Source organism: Spea bombifrons, chromosome 2 (assembly GCF_027358695.1).
Source record: "Spea bombifrons isolate aSpeBom1 chromosome 2, aSpeBom1.2.pri, whole genome shotgun sequence".
In the NCBI taxonomy this organism is placed as follows: domain Eukaryota; kingdom Metazoa; phylum Chordata; class Amphibia; order Anura; family Pelobatidae; genus Spea; species Spea bombifrons.
Genome location: NC_071088.1, coordinates 63,914,882 through 63,940,406, shown reverse-complemented (window position 1 = coordinate 63,940,406; position 25,525 = coordinate 63,914,882). Strand labels below are relative to the sequence as shown.

At 39.8% G+C, this 25,525-nt stretch overlaps 1 protein-coding gene across 1 annotated transcript; it reads right to left on the bottom strand.

The window, feature by feature from the left end:
• Positions 1–5,826: 5,826 nt before the first annotated feature.
• LOC128472636 (uncharacterized) lies at positions 5,827–10,668 on the bottom strand. Its single transcript, XM_053454549.1, has 2 exons — positions 9,095–10,668; positions 5,827–6,093 (listed from the first exon to the last, which is right to left on the bottom strand). The coding sequence occupies exon 1, from the start codon at positions 10,574–10,576 to the stop codon at positions 9,620–9,622; it is 957 nt and encodes a 318-aa protein (XP_053310524.1). The 5' UTR covers positions 10,577–10,668; the 3' UTR covers positions 5,827–6,093; positions 9,095–9,619.
• Positions 10,669–25,525: the final 14,857 nt, after the last annotated feature.

Genomic DNA, 25,525 nt, shown 5'->3' with positions numbered 1-25,525 from the left:
TCCCAATGTATGTAGTCCATTATGGCTACGGTTCTCAATGCCAATGTAGAGTTCTTCTGTGTATGTCCAGGCATAAAGGGTCTTTTTGTGGCCCCTAGTGGGTGGGGGTCCGACCTACTTATACATTGCGGGTATTTTCTTACATTACATTGGGACCTACTTTCATTGGAGGACACCATATTTTCTGGAGTGACAGCTGGCATTCTTCTGGTCCAGGCAGGGCTGTAGCAAGGGTGAGGCGAGTGAGGCACTCGCCTTGGGCGCACCTGCGAGGGTGCCCAATCAGAAGCTACAGGTCTGCTTGGGGAGATCACGGACAGTTGCATTTCTATATGGGAGAGGGCGACCGGAAAGGCCCCCTCCCCTGTGCCGGTCTACAGGGGACTGCACGATTGTGCTCTCCCCATCCAGCCATCAGGCGCCCCCGTGGGCAGTGCGCACCCAGGCACCATCAGCACTGGTCTGGGGTGGAGGTGCCCGATGAGCAGGGCTGGTTGGGGATATTACAATACCCCTCAAACCGGCCCAACATTTGACAGACCTCACGCTCCCTATTCAGACCTCGTCGTACGTTCTCCCTAACCACTATGCGACGGCAAATGATGCAGAGCTCCGGGATATGATGTCAAGCAGAGGCCTGGAGTGACAGACCTCGAGCTCCCACTACAGGATGGAAGAAAGAAGATGATAGAAGATGAGAAAAGTAATAGATGGGAGAAAGGGCTGTGTATATGTGTGTGTGTTTGTAAGCTGGTGTGTGTGAGGGCTGTGTATATGTGTGTGTTTGTAAGCTGGTGTGTGTGTAAGTGCTGTGTATGTGTGTGTTTGTAAGCTGGTGTGTGTGTATGGGCAGTGTGTGTGTATGTGTATGGGCAATATGTGTGTGTGTATGAGCAGTGTGTGTGTGTATGAGCAGTGTGTATGGGCAGTATGTGTGGGCAGTGTGTGTGTGGGCAGTGTGTGTGTGTGTGTGTATGGGTAGCGTGTGTGTGTATGGACAGCATGTGTGTGTCTGTGTGAATAGGCAGTGTGTGTGTGTATGGGCAGCGTGTGTGTATGGGCAGTGTAGGTATTTCTGTGTTTGTAAGCTGGTGTGTGTGTATATGTGTGTGTGTAAATGTAGGGGAGTGTGATGACAGTGTATGTGTATACACGTGTTAAAGGGCAGGTGTGTGTTTGTAAGCTGGTGTGTGTGTAAGGGCAGTGTAGGTATTTGTATGTTTGTAAGCTGGTGTATGTGTCTATGCATATTAATGGGCAGGTGTGTGTGTAAGGGCAGTCGCGTGTAAGGGCAGTGTATGTGTGTGTTTATGGGCAGTTGTGTATAAGGGCAGTGTATGCATATATGCGTGATAATGAACAGGTGTGTGTAAAGGCAACGTGTATGTGTATGTTTATGGACAGGTGTGTGAAAGGGCAGTGTAAATAAAACAACCTCTGTAAAAAAAAAATAGCTAGGGGGTGCAATTTTCCATTGTTGCCTCTGGTGCAAAAGGGCCTAGCTCCGGCTCTTGGTCCAGGTGCCACAGAAGGGCACCATCTGTCACCCAGAAATGTGGAAGTAGGTCTGATCGCCCATACTACATGTAGCACTATATGTGTCTCATAGACAGAACCCAGTGACTCCCTCTTGGATGTTCGGGAAAGTGTCACCAGACTGCTTTGAAGTATTCAGTAGCTACCAACAGCACTCAGGTTAAAGATCTCGCTAATTACTTATCGTTAAATGCTGCTTATTACTCAAACCGTGTCATAAGCATTCAAACAAAGAAAAGGAATCCCAGCACTCCAAACAGCTTCCAGTCTCTAGGACACTTTATTAAGCGAAAACAAACAAAAGCAACGTTTCGGCCAAACAGGGCCTTTGTCAAGCTGTCATAAGCAGACACACAGTGTTCACAGGTGCTCCCCGATCCACCCAGAACTGGTTTACGTTCCTCCTACTCCACAGGTAGCTATGATTTTAGATAATCTGCTATTGGACAGAACATAAAAAAAACCTAACATGGCAAACATTCGTAAATCTAAATATGTCAGCATCCGCAGAGCAGGGTGAGAGACAAGGAACGTTCCCTCTCTCACCCAAACGTCCAATTTTGCACCAAAGAATGAATGAGCCCCATAATTCTTGTAAGAGCCTAGCTGGGAACTCTTAAGGTTTGACCCGGAGTCCGTGGTTTGTTGCCCAAATATCAGCGTCTCCGGATGAAGGAGTAAAATCTCCAGATCACACGGTCTGGAACTGACTCTGTCCTATTCTACACTGCTGTGATCATACATAAGACCCCTACTTGGTGCTTTTGATACCAGTATGTTATGGATGATATCCCTGCTTGAATGCAGGTGACTCAGTTAAGCGCATCTTTTAAAAAAATGACAAGTCTTACAATTTGGCAAATCACTCCAAAGAATCTTCTTGACGTGCTATTAAAGGGTTAATACCTAAATAGTTGCAGTCAGCTGACTAAAGAAGCTCTCCAAGGTATGCCTAACTAGCACTGATGTCACGTCTGATGGTTCAACTGACCTGAGGCTATCAGAGATGAGTCCAGTCTTGGACATGCGCCTCTACCTCCGTCATTCCCCCTCTCCATCTAAGAAGGTTCTGCACTTTAATGGATTGCTGGGCTCTGGGCAGACATTTCAACACCTGAAAGACCCTCTAAGCCCAATCTAATGGTAGGAGGGCACAGATCAACCACCAGTACAAATATTTTAAGTAACAAAAAAGGTTTTTACGTTCCATTCTCAGGATGGCATCCTACATAGACACGTAATAGTGTGACGGCGGCAGGCACCTAACACGCTGCCACCAGCGTAATGTCCTTAATGTATGATGGCGCTATATACAACAATAAATAATAATAATAATCATACAACAGGCCATTAAAATACAGAAACGCATTGATAATGATCACTGTCCACAATTTTACAGAAACTCAATATGCGCTGGCTATGGATGAGTTAATCCCGGTATATAATAGCAATGATCATATATAATGTGATATATGATCTACTCTTATATCATCATGAGGATCACATATAGACATTTAAATGCCCCCCATGGTACCTCCTACAGAAACTCACCCATCGCAACTCCTCTGGAGGCCACTTTTGCTGCCTCTTCGTGGTCCTGGAGTGAGAGCAGATAGCGCAGGTCACTTCTCACCCTGTTCAGTCTGGTTTCGCTCTGCAGGCACTTCTCCAGCAAGTTGCATAAAAGGGTGTTACATTTCAGCTCCTGGGCACCCCTGGGCTTCAGCTTCTGCTTGCAAACATGGCACCTGTCCACTGCTGGCCCCCGCAAGCACCTTTTGCAGAAAGAGTGGCCGCATCTTACAGTTACAGGGTTCCAGAGGGCCTGCTGACAGGAGGGGCAGTTAAAGACATTCATGGGTCACAGGAGGGTAACTCTCCACCCCGCTTGGCACGCAGCGGATCCGGACTCCGGCGGAGACAAAGTGGGAAGAAGAAGAAGCACAAAGAGCCCCTGACATAACATGTGCGGCAACATTACATAAAGTGTGTGCTCACGTGACCGGCAGGGGTGGCCTTCCATTGGCTGTCTCTGGGCTGCCCTCCCTTGTTATGAAACAGCCCATGTTGTTGGTTTCATAAGGGCTGCGATGAGGAGGGGGCAGGCGCAGGCTGTTTACATGTGTGGCGACTCTAGAAACAATATATAAGGGGGGCACACAAGATACCACAGTCAAACTGGGGGGGGGCATTAATAATTTCCACCATTAAATCATACCACTGAAAAAACACACACACACATATATATATATATATATATATATATATATATATATATATATATATATATATATATATATATATATTGCCAAAAGTAATGTGCTATGGAATGATACTTTTGTTATTGGACAATACAATACTTGATCATTCAACATGGGAAGCCTGAAGCCACAATTTAGTACGACTAATCCTTGAAATCCTTTAAACAACACAATACCTTAACTTTTCCACTAAATGATTTCAGGGCCTAATATTAGTCCCTGCTGCCGATATATATATAAATATATATATAAATATTAGACCCTGCTGCCGATAGCAGGCATAGATTAACACATTAACACACAAACCCAGCTTTGCATGTATAGATCAATTGAAATACACTTGTGATCTCAGCACTGAAGGTAGATATCAAATAAACAGAATCAGACATACAAATCCTGTATTTGCAGGTATACAATAATAATATATGAAATGTAGCATTGCAGGTATAGATCAAATCAATACATGGAAACAGCATTGCAGGTATTAATCAACTGAACAAGACATACAAACCCTGTATTTGCAGGTACACATAAATAATGTATGGAAACATAGCATAGCAGATATGGATCTACAGAATAACACAGAAACCCAGCTTTGCAGGTATAGATCAATTGGAATTCACATAAAAACACGGCATTAAAGGTATATTTAAAACCCCCTAAATTACAGGGATAGATCACAGGTTGCACACCCCAACCACACTGCCCACATAGAACCTGGCCAGCACCCAGATAACACACATACGATTTGCCATCTTTGTCCCATATACACCCTGTCTGTGCCATCTTGATCCCCAAGGCTCAAACATCCTGCTAGTGCCATCTTTGCCCTTCCACAATTATACATCTATGATACACACAATCACATTAACTCATGCTCTCCCTCATTCAGACAAATCATCCACATATTAACTCATGCTCTCCCTCATTCAGACAATTCATCCATTTTAAGAAACTACACCCCTTGGAGCTTCAAATGAGGGGCTACATGTATTTCTAGGACAAAAGTTGAGTGCACAAATAATGATGGAATATGTTGCTTTGGCTTGAAAATATGTTTTTTCTAACCATAATGACATGTTCATTTGTGTCTTGCGCACTCCAGGTTTGTACTAGAAACACATGCAGCCCCTCATTTGATGAGCCAAGGGGAGTAGTTTTTGCAAATATGTACTTTTTGTGCCATAATTTAACTTCTAACGTGAGCAGTAATGCCATGTCAAGGCTTCAACCCTAATTACTGACCATTCACACGCTTTTCATATCTCCATTCTCTCACAGAAGCACACGCCATTCTTTCCATACATTTACTCACAGAAGCACACACCATTCTTTCCCCTTACAATCCCAAAGAAATGATGGTAAAGGGAGAAAAAAAATCACTTTTACAGCAAAAATAAGTTTTGCAGTAAAAATGCAAGGCGCTCCAGGGATGATATGGTTACTCACGTACCGCACAGGCTAAATGGCTGATTTTAATAATATTTGCAGTTCATCAAGATTTCAAAAATTGCCTCCCTCTACCGTTGGCTAAATTTAACCCCATGATCAAAGGGATCATAGGATTAAAAATTAGTATCGGCCATTTTTAAAAAGGGAATGTGACTTTTTAAAGCTAAATGATCGCTGTGGTAACATTGGCTATCACAGTGATCATTTAGCTAGAATACTTAAACTTTTTTTTTTTTTTTAAGTTAAACTACTTTATGTTTAAATAATTTATTTTGGGGGTCTCTAGGCAATTTTGATCTTTTTTTTATCTGCCTTTAGAGACCCCCCAAATAATTTTTTTTACATTTGTATTTTTTTTTACGTAATATTTTTTATTCTTTTTTTACAATCTATATACCGTTGGAAAGGTGAGTCGATTACCTTTCCAACGGTATATGTTGGGGGTATGTAGCTGCTTAGATGCCTGAGATAGAGGCATCTAAGCAGCATGCTCCCATACCTCTTTAACTGACAATTGGAGATTTTCCTAACCTTGGTGACGGAAAATATGGATTTTATTAAAGACAGGAGGCGAATATTATGCATTAAATCTTTCTTTACTACTCATAGCAGCAAGAGTTAACAAAGTAAAGTAAAAGTGTTTTAATTAGTCAGGTGTGTAACAGGTAACTAGTAACCAATTAGCATGTAGCCTAGGTAATATAACATCTGGAGTCCTCTTTCACTTCCTCTTTTTTTGATGTGATATGGTTGAAGTAGGAAAAAAAACTGTAATCAGAAGAACATCGAAACTCAGGTAGGTTGGATCTTGAACCTGGAAAAACTTCTGTTGTCGTCCATTAAACTATAGGAAATGAATAAGGGTTGGGTTAATTGGGTGGGATAATATTCGCCTCCTGTCTTTAATAAAATCCATATTTTCCGTCACCAAGGTTAGGAAAATCTCCAATTTTATGGCAGACAGGAGGCTTCATATTATGCAAGTTTAAAGCTAAGATCTGTAAAATACATTCATTAATTTAAGTATCATATTTCTAAAGAATAGACATAGACACATGAGATTCAGGTCTAAAATAAAAGGTTTTAAATGTTGATTCAGATGACCAATTGGCTGCTTTAAGAATATCCGATAGGGATCCTCCTGCTTGAAGAACTTTGGTGGACATGGCTCCTCTAGTTGAATGGGCGCCAAACTTCTTGGTATCAATGCCTGCTAAGTTCATAGTTTGTCTAACCCATCTAGCTAAAGTAGGAGAAGATACGGGTAAGTATGGTTTACAATAGGAAATGAGTAATTGAGAAGATTGGGTTCTAAGATTAATAGTTTTTGATTCATATGTTTTTAAGCAGCGAACTACACACAAGTTATTATGGTGAGGAAATGCAGGGTAAAAAACTGTTTGTAAATTTGTTTTTGTACGTCTAGATATAGAAAAATGAACCCCTTGAGGAGAATAGTGTCTACGGGATATGTCTAGTGCTTTCACGTCAGAAACTCTCTTAAAAGATATAAGACATAGTAAAACTGTAAGTTTAAATGAAAGTAATTTTAAGGTTAATGAGTCATTATCTCCCCATGAGATGATAAGGTTTAGAAGAACACTAACATCCCAAGTAGATTGATATTTGGGAAGAGGGGGCCTCTTGAAGCAAATTCCTTTCATTAATTTGCAAATTAGGGGGTGTTTACCTACAGGGATAGAATCAATCGGTGAATGATTAGAAGAAATAGCAGAACGATAAACATTTATTGTACGATATGCCTTTCCTTCATCAAAAGAGAAAGAGAGAAAATTTAAGATATGGGAGATAGATGCATGAATGGGATCCAAATCCCGTTGCATGCACCAATAAAGCCATAATTTCCAGGCTGATCTGTAAGCTGTCCTGGTACCTGGAGCCCAGGCCTCTGAAAGGATGTCTCTAGTTGATTGTGAAAATCCCGGATCAGATTCTGTTGTCCTGAGATTAACCAAGCAACCAGAGAAAGTTGTCCCGATGTAATTAGAGGATGAGGGTTCCCCTGTGGATCCCGAAGGATATTGTGTATTGCTGGTAGAATACGAGGGAAGTCTATGGTCATCCCTAGGAGTTGAGGGAACCAAGTTTGAGTGGGCCGTCGTGGGGTTATTAAAACTAGAGTTGATTTCATGGCTATTGTATGAATCAGGACTCTTGGGATGAGAGCCAATGGAGGTCATGGTTGGCCAAGTTTGAAGAAAAGCATCTACTCCCAGTGCTTCGGGATCGGGACGCCAACTGAAAAATTGAGGAAGTTGGCGATTTAAACGCGAGGCGAATAGGTCTATATGAAGAGGGCCCCAAATAGAAAGGATTTGTTGGAAAATCAAGGGACTCAGATTCCAGTCGCTGGTATCTACCAAAAATCGGGAGTTCCAATCCGCGATGGAATTGGAGAGTCCTGGGAGATATTCCGCTCTCAAAACAATATCCCTGTCCAGACAAAAATGCCAAAAGTTTTTCGCAATGTCGGCTAGAAGTTTTGATCTCGTACCTCCCAATTGACTGACATATTGCACAGCAGACACATTGTCCATCCGTAAAAGAATGCAGCAATGCAATTTGTTTTTCGCAAAACTCTTGAGAGCGAAACACCCCGCCAGGAGCTCCAAGCAATTGATATGGAGATGGGATTCTTTTATGGACCATTTGCCCCCTGTGGAAAAAGGTCCACAGCGAGCACCCCATCCTGATAGACTCGCGTCAGATTCTATAATTAGGTCTGGTAAGGAGTTGAAAATGGTTTTTCCATTCCAGGCTTGGATGTGTTGTAGCCACCAAAGAAGTTCTTCCTTGGTGTCTGAATTGAGGGTTATCTCGTCCGAGTAGCTTAAACCGTCTCTTAAATGTCGGGTTTTGAGACGTTGAAGGGCTCTGTAATGCAGAGGGGCTAGGAAAATGGCCTGTATTGAGGCTGAAAGTAGACCTACAACACGAGCAATTGTCCTTAAGGAAACTAATTGTTTGTTTAGTATGGAGTGAATCTCCCTTCGAATTGTTTTTAGTTTCCTGGAAGGGAGACTGAGAAGAGCCGATTGGGTGTCTATTATAAAACCTAGAAATTCTATAGTCTTTCCTGGGGTTAAAACTGATTTTTGGAGATTGATTAAAAATCCAAGGTCCGTGAGTAACGATACTGTCCATTGCATATGTAGATGAATGAGTGGTAATGATTGGGCCATTAAGAGAATGTCGTCTAAATAAATTATAAGACGAACCCCTCGACTTCTTAGAGCAGCTACTACCGGTTTCATGAGTTTCGTAAAGCACCATGGTGCTGAAGAAAGGCCGAACGGTAGGCTGGTGAATTGCCAAATTTGATTTTCCCAACAGAATTGTAGATAGGGTTGAGAAGAAGGATGAATTGGGACTGTGAGATAGGCATCTTTGAGATCTATTTTGACCAACCAATCCCCTTGAATTAAAAGGTCTCTTAAAAGATGGATCCCTTCCATTTTGAAGTGCTGATATCTGACATAATTGTTGAGGGTTCTCAAATTTATGACGGGTCTGTAACCTCCGTCCTTCTTTTTTAATAAAAATAGGTTGCTCAGAAACCCAGGGTATTGAGGTGGGATTGGACAAATTGCTCCCTTGGAATGTAATTCTTTGATTTCTATTCTTATTAGATTTTGATCTATTTTTGAAAATATAATAGGTTGAGGTTTTGTTAGTTGAATAGGAGGGGAGACAAACTCTATCTGATACCCTGAGATGGTGTTTAGAATCCAGGTATCTGACGTAATCATAGCCCAATTGTGGAAAAAATGTGTGAGCCTTCCCCCTAAGGGAATGCGGGAAAAAAGTGGAATTAGAGCACTCACCTGTAGGAGGTCTGGATCTGGGGTAGCCTCTGTGACCTCTGGCCCTCCAAGGGCGTCCTCGTGAGGGAAAGAAGGGTGTGGGTTGAAAAGTGTTTGTTGGAGTGTAGGAGGGTCTTTCGGAATGGGTAGGGCCTTTGTAGTATTTTCTGTCTTGGAATTGGCGGCTGGGAAAGCGGCCCTTTCCTCTCCCAGCCCTGCCAAAAACTCTATGTTGAAACACTTTTTTCAGAGAAGTTTGAGCTTTATCAAGTGAAGAAAATATGCTTACATATTTACTTATTTCCTTAATGAAGGAACTACCAAAGAGTAAACCTTCATTAGATTTTGATTCAGTACTAGCCAAGTGTATGAGTTGAGGATCAAGTCTCATAAGGATAGAGCGTCTCCGCTCTGCACAAAAGGCGGCATTAGTGTTACCCAAAAGACATACTGCCCTTTGGGCCCAACCTTTAAGTATGTTTACGTCTATGGGTTTGCCAGAAGATATGGCTTCTTCCGATAAGTCCAAAATCTTTGTAATTGGACCTAACAGGTCAAGAAATTTGTCTTGACACGATTTAAATGACCTATCAATGCCTTTTTGGGATTTTTCCCCGTTTTCATTAAATATTTGACTAGAATAGGGTCTAGTTCGGGAGTAGAGGCTGCATTAAGAGGCAATGTGGGTCTAGGACATTCTGCTCTCAATTTGCTCCTAGCTGATTTTTCTAGAGGTTTTCTCATCCAAAGGGATAAAAATTTTGCCACTTGAGGGTGAGGGACCCACTCTCCCGATCGCGGGTGTTTTATGTGCCCTGGGTCGAAGTAGGGTTCTCCTGTGCTGTCCAAAATTGTGGCATCATCATCAATAGGCATATTATTAACATCTTTATCTGAAACCTCCTCACAGTCCGAATTTTCATCTATATATGAGGAATCTGATTCCTCCAAAAAAGATTCATTTGATGAGGTTTCGTTTAAGTCTGGTTCAAGCCGACAAGGGACTTTGATTGCCCGTTTATAAATTTCTTCCTCACGGGCGGAGGGTAAAAGGTGTGACTTTTGGACACCTGCAGAAGAGCTAGCTTTAATGTGCGAGCTATGTGATTTGACCTGATCCTCTTTTTTGGACATTAATTTTTTATGTTTAGGGGAAGAGGTATCGGTATAACAAAAATGTCTCTTCTGAGAACATTTACTAGACTTTTTTATGCCTTTAGCCATAGCTGTGGTAGAATCCTCAGCGGACCAGAATAACTCAGAAGGAGTAGATGGAATTTTCTGAGGGGATTCTCTAGGAGTAGCTTGAGCAATGGCTAGTGTTACTGATTTAGAAATCGTGTCCTGCATGGTGGACATAGCGGAGCGGATAGCAGCTTGGACAGATTTGTTAACAGACTTTTCTACAAGGCTGTGAATATGTTCTTCAGTAACGTATTCATAATCTTTTTCCTCAGAAATATCTGAAGGAAAGGGTTTTATATTTGCTTGTTCATTAGCCATAATGGGGAAAACAATATATCTCTGTAAATGTATGAATTAAGGATAATGTATATTTAGTTGTGTTTTACAAGAGAAATACATATATACAAGACACCTACATACATACTGTTTATATATGCACTTACATACATAGATATACAAACATATATATACACAGAAATATATCTATCTATATTTCTATTCTACTAAGGATATAATGCAGAATACTGTAGCTAGTATTGTCCTGAGGAGAATAGGTGGCAGTAAAACAGCGAGAGAAAAAACCTGTGTGTAAAAAACCACAGTGGAAAAGTAAATGTGTATATATATATATATATATATATATATATATATATATATATATATATACAATTAATGCGCGCATATGACTACACATGCACAAGTAACCGCACAATGTAATTATTAATATTCACAGAAAGAATAAACTCTTCATAAGCTTCTTATAAAATATAGTACTTATCTTCACAAGAGCAGCAAAGAAAGAGGAAGTGAAAGAGGACTCCAGATGTTATATTACCTAGGCTACATGCTAATTGGTTACTAGTTACCTGTTACACACCTGACTAATTAAAACACTTTTACTTTACTTTGTTAACTCTTGCTGCTATGAGTAGTAAAGAAAGATTTAATGCATAATATGAAGCCTCCTGTCTGCCATAAAATTGTCAGTTGTTAATAAAGTTGCGCGGTGACGTCATCGCGTCATTGCGCGAGACGTCACCGGGCAGATGTCCTTCAGTGTGAGGGTCAGATCGCCGGGGTAGGTGGTGATGGAGGTCCACAGACCTCCATGAAGGTAAGACAGTGCTAGTGACGGCATGGTGCCGTCGTTAGCACCTGACTAGGACTGCTAGGCTTATTCTTAACGGATTTTTCGGTTTTTGAAAATCAACGCTTTTCAGCCCATCTAGCCTGTACATTATTCCTGATGTAGAGACTCAGAATTTAATACTTAATCAGTCGTTGGTCTTCTCTTAGAATCATGACCTTTATGCCTGACCCATGCATGCTTAAATCCCCTCAATGTATTCATATATGCCACTTCTGATGGGAGGCTGTTCCATTTATCTACTGCCCACTCAGTAAAGTATCTGATTTGGTCCTTGAAATTCTTTCATATTCAAGCTTATGCCTGTTGCATGCATGTTTAAACACTCCAGCCATCGCATACACATTAATGCGTATGAAAGCTGCGGGGTGCCCTTAACTTGTCATAGTGTCCCCTTTTAGATGCATGGAGGTTAATTAGCAGAATCACCCCATATGTATCTGCCCTTTCCCTGCCCAGCAGCTATTTTCAGTGCAAGAGGTGTGTTCGGCCAAACGCATCTCGCCTATCCACCTTTAGCTTTCATAACCCCCCCCATGCGCAGAAAGAGCTCCTATTGATTTCAATGGGATTCGTTTCTTGCAACTGATTGGCAGCTTGAAGGAAAACGTCTGTGAGTTCTCTCAAGTAAAACATTATATACAATTATTTTATTTGCTGTAAGTAAAAAGCAGACAGTTGTTTTAGTGACTTCGAGACGTGACTAGGTCCGCTTGCCCTGGGTTAGGGTGAACCATGAGCTTTTAGCACCTCTCCTGAATGATTGACCATCCTTGACCACCAGAGACCCCCAAACAGCCCTCCACCTTTTATGTAGGGGTGATAAAGGAACAGTACCAAATTCTAAGAAGTTTTGATAGGCTTTATTTTGTTGTGCTCTAAATCCACAAGAGGGAATAGTGGATACAGTTCACAAAATGTACATTTTTATTGAATGTATAAAAGGATTTAGTTTGATAGATATCAGAAATATGTAAGATAGAAAGAAAAATACAGTATTTAGGGACTGCACCCTAATAGACAATAGAAATAATGTGATTGTTAAAAAATATCTAAATAACTTTTTGTTTTTGTAATTATAAGATCAATAAAATGTTCAACATGCTATACTTTGCGACTGGAGCAAGAAAGTCAAAGAGAGATCACGTTGTGATGTCACAGAAGTCACCCCTAGTAACTGCTGCAACATTCTGTTTGTGCTCAGTCACATCTCAGTCTCTGACAGATCTTCACACCTACACCCTTGGAGCTGATACTCATCTTCACAGCACAGAAATCCTTGGATATGGGTGAGATCTTGGAGGTTTACTACTTAAAATCTGACTTTTAGATTTGGGGGTTGTAGTTAGAGAGGTTTTAGTTGTATAGTACTACTACTCCTGTGCCATATGCTGGGTATAAACATCCATTCTGTTCTTCATAATTTGGGGTTTCTAATGAGCTTCTGATGGATTAGCCCAGCGATTCATGTAACATTCCACTACATTGTTGCTATGCTTGAGGTTTGGGGGTCTAGTTAAGGAGGTTCTAATTAATTAGAGCATTAACTTGTGTACTGTTTGTTAGAGATTGGTGCCTCCACAAAGGGTATCATACGTTTTTCCATTGCTTCCAACATTGAGATTTGATAGCTGTAGCAAATTAGGTTCTAATTGATAAATTAGAACTTGTATGTAGTTTATTAGAGACAAATGTCTCATCAAAAGGTGTCATGATTGATTCCATTCCTGCTAACCTTGCGATTTGAAGGTCTTACTTCAGGAGGATAAATCTGATATGAGTAGCAACTCTTGATTGGTTGTTTTTTTGTAAGACTATTGCCTCTCAAAGACCTTGAGATTTATTGGTGTAGCTAAGTAGGGTCTAATTAATTAGAGCATTAACTAACGTACCATATGTTTAGGTATGGTGCCTCTGACAAGGGTATCAACATTGTTTGCTAACCTTGAGATTCAGGAGTCTAGCTAACAATGTTCTAATTAATTAGAAGATTGACTCATGTACTATTTTTTGAAGACTGGTGCCTCTGCCAAAGGTATTAATATTGTATCTATTGTTACTGATCTGCAAATTTGGGGATTTTAGCTCAGGAGGTTCAGACTGAGTAGTAAATCAACTCTTGTGTCATTTATTAGAGACTTGTGCCTTACCAAAAGGTATCATGATCTACTCTATTGTTTCTGACCTTGAGAGATAGGAAGTCTAGCTAAATATGTTCTAAATGAGTAGATCAGCAAATTAGGTACCATTTATCCAATTCATTGTTGCTATCCTTTATATTTTGGGGTCTAGCTAAGGAGGGTATAGTTGGTTAGATCATTAAGTCATGTACCACTTGTTAACCTTGGCAGAGGCAAAAGTCTTTATCAACATTGTTTCTCTTATTACTGATCTTCAAATTTGGGGATTCTAGCTCAGGAGGTTTAGTCTGAGTAAAGCAGCATATCGTGTGCCATTTATTAGAGACGAGTGCCTCTGCAAAGGGTATCCCGATCAACTCAATTGCTGCTGGCCTTGAGATTTAGGCATTCTAGCTAAATAGGTTTTGAATGATTAGAGCAGCAACATCTGAACCAGTTTTTGGAAACTGATGCCTCCATGAAGGGTATCATCAGTCATTCCATTGCTGCTGACATTTAGATTTCAGGGTCCTAGTTTAGGACATTGTATCTGATAGGAGCAGCAACCTTTGTAACATTTTTGTGGATACTTTTTCCTCTCAAAGGGTATCAAAATCCACTCCATTGTTGCTATACTTGAGATTTAGACAACTAGCTAGTGGGTTTTAATTAGAGCATTAACTTGTGTACCCTCTGTTAAAGACTGATGCCTCCACAAAGGGTATCATGAGTCGTTCCATTGCTTCTGACATTAAGAAGCAATCTCAAGATGTGTGTCTCATAGGAGCAGCAACTAATGTACCATTTTTGAGAATACTGTTGCCTTTCAAAGGGCATCAAGTTTCATTCAGTTGTTGCTGACGTTAAGATTAAGGGTTTCTAGCTAAAGAGCTGGTAAATGACTAGAACACTTACTTGTGTACCATTTTTTGGAGCATGACATGAGTCCTTCCATTTATGCTTACGTTTTAATTTGAGAGTCCAAGCTCAGAATGTTGTACCTGATAGGAGCAGCAACAGGCATACTATTTTTGGTGGAGAAGGTTGCCTCTCAGAGGCTATCAATATCTACTCCATCGTTGCTATCCTTGAGTTTTGGGAGTCTAGTTAAGGAGGTTCTAATTAGTTAGAGGATGAACTTGTGTACTGTTTGTTAGAGATTGATGCCTCCACAAAGGGTCTCATCAGTCATTCCATTGCTGCTGACATTTAGATTTCAGGGTCCTAGTTCAGGACATTGTATCTGATAGGAGCAGCAACCTTTGTAACATTTTTGTGGATACTTTTTCCTCTCAAAGGGTATCAAAATCCACTCCATTGTTGCTATCCTTGAGATTTAGACAACTAGCCAGTGGGTTTTAATTAATTAGAGCATTACCTTGTGCTCCATTTCTGCTGACATTTAGATTTCAGGGTCCTAGTTTAGGACATTGTATCTGATAGGAGCAGCAACCTTTGTAACATTTTTGTGGATACTTTTTCCTCTCAAAGGGTATCAAAATCCACTCCATTGTTGCTATCCTTGAGATTTAGACAACTAGCCAGTGGGTTTTAATTAATTAGAGCATTAACTTGTGTACCCTATGTTAAAGACTGATGCCTCCACAAAGGGTATCATGAGTCATTCCATTGCTTCAGACATTAAGAAGCAATCTCAAGATGTGTGTCTCATAGGAGCAGCAACTAATGTACCATTTTTGAGAATACTGTTGCCTTTCAAAGGGCATCAAGTTTCATTCAGTTGTTGCTCACGTTAAGATTAAGGGTTTCTAGCTAAAGAGCTGGTAAATGACTAGAACACTTACTTGTGCACCATTTTTTGAAGCATGACATGAGTCCTTTCATTTATGCTTACGTTTTAATTTTAGAGTCCAAGCTCAGAATGTTGTACCTGATATGAGCAGCAACAGGCATACTATTTTTGGTGGAGAAGGTTGCCTCTCAGAGGCTATCAATATCTACTTCATCGTTGCTATCCTTGAGTTTTGGGGGTCTAGTTAAGGAGGTTCTAATTGATTAGAGCATGAACTTGTGTACTGATTGTTAGAGATTGATGCCTCCACAAAGGGTATCATCAGTCATTCCATTGCTGCTGACATTTAGATTTCAGGGTCCTAGTTTAGGACATTGTATCTGATAGGAGCAGCAACCTTTGTAACATTTTTGTGGATACCTTTTCCTCTCAAAGGGTATCAAAATCCACTCCATTGTTGCTATCCTTGAGATTTAGACAACTAGCTAGTGGGTTTTAATTAATTAGGGCATTAACTTGTGTTCCATTGCTGCTGACATTTAGATTTGAGGGTCCTAGTTTAGGACATTGTATCTGATAGGAGCAGCAACCTTTGTAACATTTTTGCGGATACTTTTTCCTCTCAAAGGGTATCAAAATCCACTCCATTTTTGCTATCCTTGAGATTTAGACAATAAGCTAGTGGGTTTTAATTAGAGCATTAACCCTATGTTAAAGACTGATGCCTCCACAAAGGGTATCATGAGTCGTTCCATTGCTTCTGACATTAAGAAGCAATCTCAAGATGTGTGTCTCATAGGAGCAGCAACTAATGTACCATTTTTGAGAATACTGTTGCCTTTCAAAGGGCATCAAGGTTCATTCACTTGTTGCTGACGTTAAGATTAAGGGTTTCTAGCTAAAGAGCTGGTAAATAACTAGAACACTTACTTGTGTACCATTTTTTGGAGCATGACATGAGTCCTTCCATTTATGCTTACGTTTTAATTTGAGAGTCCAAGCTCAGAATGTTGTACCTGATAGGAGCAGCAACTGGCATACTATTTTTGGTGGAGAAGGTTGCCTCTCAGAGGCTATCAATATCTACTTCATCGTTGCTATCCTTGAGTTTTGGGGGTCTAGTTAAGGAGGTTCTAATTAATTAGAGCATGAACTTGTGTACTGTTTGTTAGAGATTGGTGCCTCCACAAAGGGTATCATCAGTCATCCCATTGCTGCTGACATTTAGATTTCAGGGTCCTAGTTTAGGACATTGTATCTGATAGGAGCAGCAACCTTTGTAACATTTTTGTGGATACTTTTTCCTCTCAAAGGGTATCAAAATCCACTCCATTGTTGCTATCCTTGAGATTTAGACAACTAGCTAGTGGGTTTTAATTAATTAGAGCATTAACTTGTGTTCTATTGCTGCTGACATTTAGATTTCAGGCTCCTAGTTTAGGACATTGTATCTGATAGGAGCAGCAACCTTTGTAACATTTTTGTGGAAACTTTTTCCTCTCAAAGGGTATCAAAATCCACTCCATTGTTGCTATCCTTGAGATTTAGACAACTAGCTAGTGGGTTTTAATTAATTAGAGCATTAACTTGTGTTCTATTGCTGCTGACATTTAGATTTCAGGCTCCTAGTTTAGGACATTGTATCTGATAGGAGCAGCAACCTTTGTAACATTTTTGTGGATACTTTTTCCTCTCAAAGGGTATCAAAATCCACTCCATTGTTGCTATCCTTGAGATTTAGACAACTAGCTAGTGGGTTTTAGTTAGAGCATTAACTTGTGTACCCTATGTTAAAGACTGATGCCTCCACAAAGGGTATCATGAGTCGTTCCATTGCTTCTGACATTAAGAAGCAATCTCAAGATGTGTGTCTCATAGGAGCAGCAACTAATGTACCATTTTTGAGAATAGTGTTGCCTTTCAAAGGGCATCAAGTTTCATTCAGTTGTTGCTGACGTTAAGATTAAGGGTTTCTAGCTAAAGAGCTGGTAAATGACTAGAACACTTACTTGTGTACCATTTTTTGGAGCATGACATGAGTCCTTCCATTTATGCTTACCTTTTAATTTGAGAGTCCAAGCTCAGATTGTTGTACCTGATAGGAGCAGCAACTGACATACTATTTTTGGTGGAGAAGGTTGCCTCTCAGAGGCTATCAATATCTACTCCATCGTTGCTATCCTTGAGTTTTGGGGGTCTAGTTAAGGAGGTTCTAATTAGTTAGAGCATGAACTTGTGTACTGTTTGTTAGAGATTGGTGCCTCCACAAAGGGTATCATCAGTCATTCCATTGCTGCTGACATGCTGACATTTAGATTTCAGGGTCCTAGTTTAGGACATTGTATCTGATAGGAGCAGCAACCTTTGTAACGTTTTTGTGGATACTTTTTCCTCTCAAAGGGTATCAAAATCCACTCCATTGTTGCTATCCTTGAGATTTAGACAACTAGCTAGTGGGTTTTAATTAGAGCATTAACTTGTGTACCCTATGTTAAAGACTGATGCCTCCACAAAGGGTATCATGAGTCGTTCCATTGCTTCTGACATTAAGAAGCAATCTCAAGATGTGTGTCTCATAGGAGCAGCAACTAATGTACCATTTTTGAGAATACTTTTGCCTTTCAAAGGGCATCAAGTTTCATTCAGTTGTTGCTGACGTTAAGATTAAGGGTTTCTAGCTAAAGAGCTGGTAAATGACTAGAACACTTACTTGTGTACCATTTTTTGGAGCATGACATGAGTCCTTCCATTTATGCTTACCTTTTAATTTGAGAGTCCAAGCTCAGGTTGTTGTACCTGATAGGAGCAGCAACTGGCATACTATTTTTGGTGGAGAAGGTTGCCTCTCAGAGGCTATCAATATCTATTCCATAGTTGCTATCCTTGAGTTTTGGGGGTCTAGTTAAGGAGGTTCTAATTAATTAGAGCATGAACTTGTGTACTGTTTGTTAGAGATTGGTGCCTCCACAAAGGGTATCATAAGTTATTCCATTGCTCCCAACATTGAGATTTGATAGCTGTAGCAAATTAGGTTCTAATTGATAAATTAGAACTTGTATGTAGTTTATTAGAGACAAATGTCTCATCAAAAGGTGTCACGATTGATTCTATTGCTGCTAACCTTGCGATTTGAAGGTCTTACTTCAGGAGGATAAATCTGATATGAGTAGCAACTCTTGATTGTTTTTTTTTTTCTAAGACTATTGCCTCTCAAAGACCTTGAGATTTATTGGTGTAGCTAAGTAGGGTCTAATTAATTAGAGCAGTAACTAACGTACCATATGTTTAAGTATGGTGCCTCTGACAAGGGTATCAACATTGTTTGCTAACCTTGAGATTCAGGAGTCTAGCTAACAATGTTCTAATTAATTAGAGGATTGACTCATGTACCATTTTTTAAAGACTAGTGCCTCTGCCAAACATCCTTTCTATTTATGCTTACCTTGCAATTTGAGGGTTCTAGTTCAAGGAGGTTGTAGCTGATTAGATTGACATGTACCATTTGTGCCTCTGCAAAAGATCCATTCCATGGTTGCTGACCTTGTGAGTTGGTGGTTATGTCACAAGGTTGTAAATGATTATAACAGCAACATGTGTAGACAAATCTTTTGGAAAGGGTCTCAACATTTCTTCCATTATTGTTTCTTTTGGTGGGGTTGCAGATGGTAAGTAAGGGAACATAAACTTGTCAAATAATTCCATTCTGTTAAAACATAGATTGTAAGTTCCTGCGGGAACAGGCCCCTTTATTTCTCTTGTAGCTGTATTTCAATTGCTGTATTGTACTTGTCATTATCTGTAAAATTTTCAGCGCTGCCGAATCTAAAGTATAATAATAATAATAATTTGAAAGAAACACACTGTTAAAGGTAATTTTAATTGAAGAACAATTAAGGGCATTTTACATTTTCCTACTTAAGCCCAGAGGGAAGGGCAGTCCTTTTTTCCATGGTTCCCCAGAGGTTTCCTCCATAATGGGGTTTTTTCCTCTCCTGAGTGCTGAAGGATGACTCTTTGTGAGTCCAGATGTAGCCCTTATTTTGGCCATATTTCTCACTGTCATGTTGTCTCTTAACTTCCTAATGTTCTTATCCGGAAACTGCAAAATGTTTCTTATTCTGTTTAATTTTTCTAAATAAATGTGAAGTTTCTAAATCTATATTGTCTAATGTTGGTTTTATTAGTCTCATTTACTCAATTTGTTTACATTAAAAAGAGAGGGTATTTTGTGTATTGAGATTTTGGAATCAGGTGATTTTGATCATTATGGGATTTAATTTATAGGATACAAAAATAATCAAGATAGTGTTTGAGAAAAACACAAATAAAACAGTTTTTGAGAAGACAAAGAGTAGAAGAGGTATGAGCAAAGTTTAGAAAAGGACATTGCCCTGCTGTATGCTTACCTGAGAAAGACAGCAGTACTCTGGCTGTTGTAGAACTACAAAGCTCATAATCTCAGATGACCATATGCATGCTTCTCTTCCTTAAAGATACTGACTGAACTCAAGGAAATCATAGTCCCATGACAGCTGGAGACCCACTATTTTTCTGTCTATTTGCCATGTGCCACTTCTCACATTGTTTATTTCAGTTAACAATGAGTTATTAATCATAGTTATTAAACAGTAAAAACATCAATCATGTTCTATGTTATCGCACAAAAAGTGTGCCCAAAAACCTATATTGATCTTATAGAACCCACTGCAGGAGACTGTCTCGTTACCAAGGCAGTCTGTAGGAACCAATTAGCAACCACCTATGTCATACAATCACTGTGATTGGCCGATAAATGTATACTGCATGGCACACTGTTTGTCTCTCTGCCTCCATATTCTGTCTTTTCTGGACACTATTTAGTGATACATTGAGTTCCACTGAGAATAAAGGGAACCTGATTACTGATAATTCTGTAGAATGTTTTTTCATTGCACCCAGACTGATTTTATTCTAAGCACCATTGCTGCCACTCACAAGATGGCACTGCCAACTGAACAGCTAATGACTTCACAAGGGTCTGTCCATGTACTGAATTCAACCACACAGTCAATGGAGCCCAGCTCACTAATCACAAGTGATCCGTAAAATCATAATAATAATAATAATAAAATAGTTTAAAAAATGTGTAACGTAAAAATAATTTGTCACGGATGTCAGCATCAGGAGAACCATCCAGTTTCACAAATCTTTCTTTTTTTTAAAGTCCAAATATACATGCAGATATGAGCAAGTCCTAAAATTAGCACTATATCTTCACAAACATTATCACATGGAAAGAGTTAAAAAAAAATGGTGTTGTAAATGCCCATGAAGTGTGTAGTTTAAAAAAATTTTATTTGATGATTTGATGGGGTAGATTGATGGGGTAGATTGACTTGGCCAGGTTGAAAGATCTCCTAAAAATAGGACATGGCACATGGAATGCGCACTACTCCAAGCAGGCACTTGACTTATTTTTGCGGTAAGAGGGTCTAAATCACTATCTGTCTTCACTAGACTGGAAAATAATAATTACACACCTCCCCACTCTGATATAAAGATAGGTAATGCTGCCACCAAACCTGGTTAAAACGCTCAATTTACTTTTTAATCTACTGTCCCCAAATAGTTTATATATCCAAACATGCAGATTAGCCAAGCATCTAAGAAGACTACGGATTATTAAATAACTCTCTTCAAGGCAAATGTGGTTCTTATACCAGACAAAGGCAGGAACTTAATAAATGAATGATTTATTATGAAATAAAAAATATTCACAGTACATACAAACAATTATATTAACAATTTAGTCACACCAAGCAGATAAAAATAAAAGGGAGAACAGTTAATAGAAATCCTACTTACAGAAGTACTTTATTCTATTCCCGGAGGAGCTTTTGGCAAGAATAATGGCAATTTATTGCAAAATTAGATCTTGGCCACCAAAATAAGGACACCTTAATATCGAAGTACAGGATACTTTATACCTGTTGACTGCAGGTCAGATGTCAGGGCTGCAGTCCGCAGAAGAATAGGAGGGGCTATGAGATTGGGCCACTTTGGGACACCTAGGTGTCCATTGGGACACCTAGCAAAGGGTTTTTCTATCCAGTTACAGCATATAAAGGTTATATTTTTTCAGATCCAGACTTGTCAGAAATCCCTCTTTCCATAATGACCTTCCTTGGTCAGTCTGTGATCTAACACTGCAGACTTCAGTTTATCTATTAAATGATTGGAGGTAACCCAACCTTGTCTGATGTCATTCTGCTAGGAAAAATGTGGGCACCTCAAATATAAATATGAGGACCCCAGATCCCTGGATCTAGATTTAATCTCTTAAATATAACCTTTAGTAGAAAAGGGGCTGAGTTTGTAACGCCTTTGTTTGTTGGAGGGTTCTTTGCAGGGTCAAAACGGTGCCTTTCTGGCTAGGAGAGGTGTCACATTTCCCAACTTGGAATGGTTTAGGCAAAAGGACTCCCATAATAACACAAAGATACTAATGAACTGGAGTAAACCTCATGTACGGTTGATTAGGTTCACTCCACATCTTATTTAAACTCTGTTAACTCTCGCCACTCCACCCTCGTACCATTTCTGCCTGAAAGGGTAACCGCTCCATGTATCTACTACACACATATTGGCTAAACACTAGATTCACAATAAACCAAGTCTAATGGGCCTGGCAGCCCAGACTGATGTTGAAATTCAAAAAAAAAATGCAAACCTTGTCAAGATGGCCTTTTACCTCCCAGGCAACCCAACAAACCCCTATGCATGGGGGTATCACTGTACTCAGTGTTACTGAACACAAATTGGGCTGTTTTTTGACAGTAACATATACCAGGAGCTGTAAATTCATACCTAAATGTGTGGGGGGGGACACAAAAACTACTGCAAATGTTGAGAAAGGCTGGTGATAAAATCTGTGCATGGAAAGAAGGAAAATATCAGTATTTGAAATACCCTGGGGTGTTTAGTTTTCAAAAATATATAATATATGATATGTAATGTTTGTGGTATAATGTGTATACAATGTGTGTGGATGCACAAAATGACAAAGAAGGAAATTATAAACAGTAACACAGCAAAAACGTTAAAACAGCCTTTGCCCAAAAGTGTACAGTCAGCAATACATAGGAAGGCTGATATTCAAACAACATAAAAGTTCCAAGAGGGCAAGGTAACGGGTCAAGCTGTACAAGCTTTGTTAAAGAGACGGGCATTCCTTTTCTTTTTGGATTTATGGGGTGGGGTGACTTGCACTTAAATTAGCCAGACTATGCCGGCTCTGTGGGGATAAGTGGTAAAAATTGCCTGGAACCTCATCTCAAACCATCTTAATTATGGGTAGCATATGTACATTGACAACTATTACTGAAGTGTCCCTTTACTCGGAAATATTTATTTGGAACCGTGGCCTGTGGGACTGAACAAAAACAACTGCCTCCAAAGGTAAGCCACAGAGAAGTGGTAGGGTCTGCTGGAAAATAAAATGACATGTGGAAGAACAGTAGCTTTTACTGCCCCTCTCGCCCATCGCTGTATCGGAAGTTGCTTTCAAAACTACAACCCACAGTGCTATTTATTTGGTGATCACAAGGACCAACAACGACTCCCTAACAAGCCCGGGTTATCCAGTTGCAATTTGTTAGCTGCAATAAATTACCTGTACCTGAGCTTTACGTCTTTAATGTCAACAAAGTCCCTGGAATAAACATCTGCTGCCGATCTAAGAGATAGAATTAAACCAAAAACTGTGCCTGAAAAGTCCTCGGATATGCAATAAAGTCTCTATATTCCTCCTGGAACAAAATTTGGCAGTTTTCAAAATAATATAAAAAATATTTCAATAATTTCCAAAAATAATTTGTTTCTTTGTGTAGTGATTTTTCTTTACACTAGATGGCGCTGGAAGACCAATAAATTATTCAGCCAGGGATTTTTTTTTAACTATTTAATTGTTGTGGTATCTTTACTCAACAATTGTACATCAGGTTTGTTATGTTTCCTTCTGCGTGATGATTATACCTAAAAATATGCAGATTTTAAATATAAAAGTTTTCCTGGACCTGAGAGCAAGTTGGCAACCCCAAAAAATATTCTATACACAAAGGTGGGGAACTGGTTCAATGAAGGGTGAAGGCAGCCTTGCAGGAGTGCGCGGGATTACTGGGACACGCAGGTACAGTGCCTGACCGCCCGAAAGACCACCCGAGTCTGCTGTTTGTAGCTATTCACCAACAGAAGACTCGTCAGGAGAGTTGTGGTTTCAGCTCCTTGATTTCACGAACTTCCCTCTGATACATTGTGAAATGCCTTTATGTATGGAAATGTTTCTATACTATCCCCCCCTCTGTTTTCTATATTGAGCCCCCATGTTATTTCCTGATGGATCCCTCAGTCTTTTTTTGATAGATCATTTGTACCAGCCTATGGTGCTGCTCCATATTCAGCCCTAGGCTGTGGACATAGTTACATGGGCTGAAAAAAGACATGCGTCCATCAAGTTCAGCCTTTCCTATATCTGTTAATTTATTGCTGTTTGATCCAAAAGAAGGCAAAAAACCCCGGCTTCGCTCTTTCCAATTTTGCACTAACCAGGGAAAAAAATTCCTTCTTGACCCCAAAATGGCAGTCAGATTTCTCCTTGGATCAATAAGCTGTTTCCCCATAATTAAAGATTATATCCCCGAATATTATGTTTTTCCAGGTATCCATCCAGTTGCAGTTTAAACGTCTGTACAGACTCTGATAAAACTACCTCTGCAGGCAGAGAATTCCAGATCCTTATTGTCCTTACTGTAAAAAACCCTTTCCTCTGCTTTAGTCTAAATCTCCTTTCTTCCAGTCTAAATGCATGACCACGTGTCCTATGCATAGTCCTGTTTATGAACAGATTTCCACACAATGGTTTGTATTGGCCCCGAATATATTTATATAACGTTATCATATCCCCTCTGAGGCGACGTTTTTCTAAACTAAACAGATTTAAATTAGTTAACCTTTCTTCATAACTATAGTGCTCCATTCCTTTTATTAATTTTGTAGCCCGCCTCTGCACCCTTTCTAGTGCTATGATATCCTTCTTTAAAAAAGGTGCCCAAAATTGCACAGCATACTCAAGGTGCGGCCTTACCATTGATTTATACAGAGGCCAAATTATATCTTTATTCCGCGACTTGATGCCCCTTTTTATACACGACAATACCTTACTGGCCTTAGCAACCGCAGACTGACACTGCACATTGTTGCCTAGTTTGTTGTCTATAACAATTCCCAAATCCTTCTCATTTGTCATTACCCCTAATTCACTACCGTTTAGGGTGTAGGTTGCTTGTTCAGTCGCTACCCTGAAGTGCATAACTTTACATTTATCTACATTGAATTTCATCTGCCATTTGAGTGCCCAGTCCCCCAGTCTATCTAGATCCCTCTGCAGCACAGTAATATCCTGCTTGCCCTGTATAACTTTACCTAGTTTTGTGTCATCTGCAAACACAGAAACATGACCTGCCAGGTCATTTATAAATATGTTGAATAAAATTGGTCCCAGAACAAAACCCTGAGGGACACCACTTACCACTTTTGACCAGCTTGAAAATTTACCATTTATAACAACTCTCTGTTCTCTACCTCTAAGCCAATGTTCTACCCAAGAACAAGAATTTGCATCTAGGCCAATTTCTTTCAGTTTGAATACTAACCTATTGTGTGGAACCGTGTCAAACGCCTTGGCAAAATCCAAGTAGATTACATCCACTGCAACACCCTGATCTACACTTCTACTTACTTCTTCGTAGAATGCAATTAAATTAGTTTGACATGACCTATGTTTCATAAAACCATGCTGATTTATGCTAATAATACTATTCTTCCCAAGGAATTCTTGAATATTATCCCTAAACAGCCCTTCAAATACTTTCCCAGCAACGGAAGTTAGGCTCACAGGTCTATAATTTCCGGGCACAGAGTTGGAACCCTTTTTGAAAATAGGAACCACATCTGCCTTCCTCCAATCCTCTGGTACAATTCCTGAAAGAAAAGAATCCCGAAAGATTAGAAACAGAGGTTCACTTATTTCCTGACACAGCTCCTTAAGTACTCGTGGGTGAATACCGTCAGGCCCTGGAGCCTTGTTAACATTAATTTTCTTTAGTTCCTGCAGCACCTTGTCCTGGGCCATCCACTCACAGTTTGACTGAAAATTTTTCTCAGTGGTCCTATGTATCTCCATTGCCATAGGTTCCTCCATAACATATACT

Bases quoted from the DNA above. Each gene is read 5' to 3' on its own strand.
- LOC128472636 (XM_053454549.1), bottom strand. From the start codon at position 10,576: ATGGCTAATGAACAAGCAAATATAAAACCCTTTCCTTCAGATATTTCT.